The 3,432-nt window shown below is 60.5% G+C and overlaps 1 protein-coding gene across 1 annotated transcript; it reads right to left on the reverse strand.

Annotated features, from left to right (window-relative positions):
* Nucleotides 1-437: 437 nt before the first annotated feature.
* On the reverse strand, nt 438-2,660 carry FRAT2 (FRAT regulator of WNT signaling pathway 2). The gene has a single exon (XM_015456501.4). It carries the CDS (start codon nt 2,506-2,508, stop codon nt 1,807-1,809), a length of 702 nt encoding a protein of 233 aa, XP_015311987.1. The 5' UTR covers nt 2,509-2,660; the 3' UTR covers nt 438-1,806.
* Between the last annotated feature and the right edge of the window lie 772 nt (nt 2,661-3,432).

Consider the following 3,432-nt stretch of genomic DNA (forward strand, 5'->3'; position numbering starts at 1 on the left):
AGGCCATAGCTCAAGACTAGGTCAGTCTCAAAGGGGAAACCAGGCTGGCTTCGCCCGTGCCCTCCCCATTTTGCACAAAACGTCCAGATGAAAATCCACCTCCCTCCACCACAGCACCTCTTTGCTCTCCAGCCCCGAAAGCATTTCTAGAATACTTTGCCTTTCCACAAAGGGAGGAGAAGCCCATTTGCAGCTTCTAAAAACCTGGACTTAATTTTCTGATCTTGTGGAACAAAAACTCAGAAGCACTCAAGTACTGCGGCTCCACTAGCATTCTGTGCCCTGCGGCATTGGCCCAAACCATTTGTCCAGGTCCCCCTATTCAGTCCAAGTGCCGTCTTCATTATTAAGAACATCTTATACTTTTCTATATGCTTTTCTGCCCCTCTCCCACCTTCCACCAAAATGCCAAACCGTGCTCCAAAACAAAAGCCAAATTTATTCAGCAGACATTTTAATTATGAAATCCTATAAATCAGGACCACCACAATTTCAGACACTCCGTTGCGAAGTGTACATCAACAGCTACATCTGGAGGATGAACAAGCCATTGAATCTTTTAAAAATTGGTTTAGCTACCTTAAAGTCTGGGGGTGGCACCTTACAAAAGCGCCGTCAAGTTTCACAAGGGTACAGCCAGCGGCTTCTCCTCTAGGAGAGTCACATTTTAAAACTGGTTTCAGACACAAAAGAAGGGCTGGCACGGGAGGAGGAAATAAATAGTGCGAGTGAGGAACCGCCAAGGCCGAGGCCCATGGCTCCATGGAGGGCCAGAAGAGAGCGGAAAAACGTCCAGGGTCTCTCATGCATTCCTATAGACACCAGAAAGGGTGGAATAAGAAAGCTCAGCTGGGAGGACAGGAGAGAGACTCAAGAGATTGTTTATGACTGTTTCTGAGACAGTTCCTGGCATGGCCGTGAGTGGCCTACCGGGAGTCCTGGAAGCCGGCGAGGAAAGCACAGAAAACAGGAAAGAACTCCCTACACGTCCCTCTCTGCCTGTTTGTGTCCTCGGGAGACTCCAAGTGGTGGTAAAGCACCGACAGGGCTCTTCCTGGAGCAAGAGAAAGAAGACTCCGAGTGAGTAAGGTCTCCCAGGAAGCCCACAGCAAACCGTGACCTTGACCACAGGTGGCAAGGTCAAGTCATTCACAAGTCCACATTCAAATCCAACTCTCCCACCTGCAAAATTCTTCACCTCCCTCCAGTCCCTTAACTGGAGTTCACATCTCCCACGTTCACCAGCCACGGAATCGGTGGGAGAAAGGGGCAATGCCAACCCACCCACCACCAAACTTTTACATTCTTCTCCCCTCTGGAATTTCTTTGCACAGCAATTGTAGCACCACTTTCACTAAGTTCCTCCACAGGAAAATAACAAGAAAATGTATGCGTGTCGTTAGTTTTCAAGTATTGTTATAAAGCCATCGCGATTCCTGCCCCTGAGCCCTCTTTAAACAATCCAAGCTCACGACGCCCCCAAGGGCTAAGTGAGGTACAAGTCGATGCAAATAGCTGCCATGGTTCTCCCAGTTTATCCCAGGTCCTTGGGCTTGGATGGCCCGGGAAATTCTCATGCCCCACGGACGCACCCTGGCGCACGCATTTCTCCACGCTTAAGTTTTCTCCGACGGCCTCGCCGCAGCTGGTAACTTCTCGCGGCTTGAGATCTCTCCCCACGCGCCTCCCCGCAGCCAAAGTGGTCGCTCCCAGGCTGGCGACGTCGGTTTCAGCTCATAGATAGTAGGAACTGGACGCTGTTGGGTCTACGCAACGGCCTCCACTTTCTCCTCCAGGAGGCCTGGGTCAGAGCAAGGAGCCTGAGGGCTGCAGGGCAATGGGGTCGGGTCCGCTGCAGCCTCCCCCGGGCCCAGGGGCGCTTGCGGGGCCCGTGGCTGCAACCGCGGCGACGGCTCGTTGGAGCCTCCGCACGGCTTCCTTGATGAGGTTTCCCGAGAGCACCAGCTGCTGCAGGAGGCGATGCGGGTCGTCGTCGCCGGAGCGTGCCCCGGCTTGGGTCCATCGTCGCTGCTGCAGGCGGCGGGAGGTGACCGCGTCCCTGAGCCATCCTCGCCGGCACGGCCCCGGCAGCGCGCTGGGGCCTGCGGCGAGCTCTGCCACGCAGTAGGGAGCGGCGCGTCCCCGCACGCGGCCGCGGTCCCCCAGGGCGCAGCGCAGGGCCCCAGGGGGCGCCGGGCCCACCGTTTCAGCCGATGCAGGCGGCAGGAGCAGCGGTACCGCCGGGGGCCTGGCCTTGTCCGCCGGCACCGCCGCAGCCAGGGACCCCGGGGCCCGCAGCGGCGCCCCCGGGGGCGCGCACGGCGAGGCCGGGCTGTCCTGCGCCGCGTCCAGCTGCAGAGTCTCGCCGATCTGGGCCACCAGCCGGTCCACCTCGCCCGAGCTGCCCAGCGTCACCGACTGCTGCAGCAGGAGGAAGCTGTCCTCCTCCTCTTCCTCCCCCTCCGCCTCCTCGCCGGCTTCCTCTTCCTCCTCCCTCCGGCACGGCATGGCCCCCAGTCCTGACACCCGGAGCTGTGCGGGCGTCGCTGGGGGCTTGGTTGCCCGCGGGCGCGGGGCTGCGGAAGAAGCCGGGGCAGGGGCGGACGCGGAAGCCGGAGCCCGCCAGGAACTCGAGCCGCGCGACTGCCGCCGCGGGAGCCGGAATCCTGCCGGCTCGGGTTGATTTGTAAACAATGGGTGACGTCGCGCCGGGCCCTACCACCGCGCCGGGGCGGGGGTGACGCGCTAGCAGTCGCGGGGGCGCGGGGCGGCTCGGGCGGCGGCCAGAGCCGTCCCGCGTCTGTGTTCGTTGTCCCTCCAGGAGGGGGTCCGGGGCGTGGGGACTGATTTCCGATCGCCCGGGCCCGACAAGCGGTGCAGGAACGTGGCGCTTCGGAGGAGGCAGGGGTTGGTTTCTCCCACGCAGGGACACACCCACACCCACTCCGGGCCCGCCTCCTGGGCCGCGGCCTCCCTCCCCACGTGTCGGCCGCGCCTAGGCCCTCCCGGCTCCCGCCCCGCGCACCCGCAGTTCCCGGCCCCTGGCGTGGGGGAGGGGTGGGCCGCCGAGGATCCGGCTTCGAGAAGGCGGAGCGGGGAAAGACGGAGGGAATTGGGAGTGAAGAGGCTGCGCCTTACTTATTTACTTATTTATTATTTAGAAAGGGTCTCTGCCGCCCAGGCTGAAGTATAGCGGCGCGAACACGGCTTACTGCAGCCTCGAACTCTGGCTTAATCGATCCTCCCACTTTAAGCCTCCCGAGCAGCTGGGACCACAGGCGCGGCCACCACGCCTGGCTAATTAAAAAAAGTTTTTCTTTTTGTAGAGACGGGGGGGGGGGGGGTCTCACTATTGTTTCCCAGGCTGGTCTCGAACTCTTGGGCTCAAGGAGTCCTCGCTCCTCGGCCTGCGAAAGTGGGGTTACTGGCGTG

Source organism: Macaca fascicularis, chromosome 9 (genome assembly GCF_037993035.2).
Source record: "Macaca fascicularis isolate 582-1 chromosome 9, T2T-MFA8v1.1".
Classification (NCBI taxonomy): Eukaryota; Metazoa; Chordata; class Mammalia; order Primates; family Cercopithecidae; genus Macaca; species Macaca fascicularis.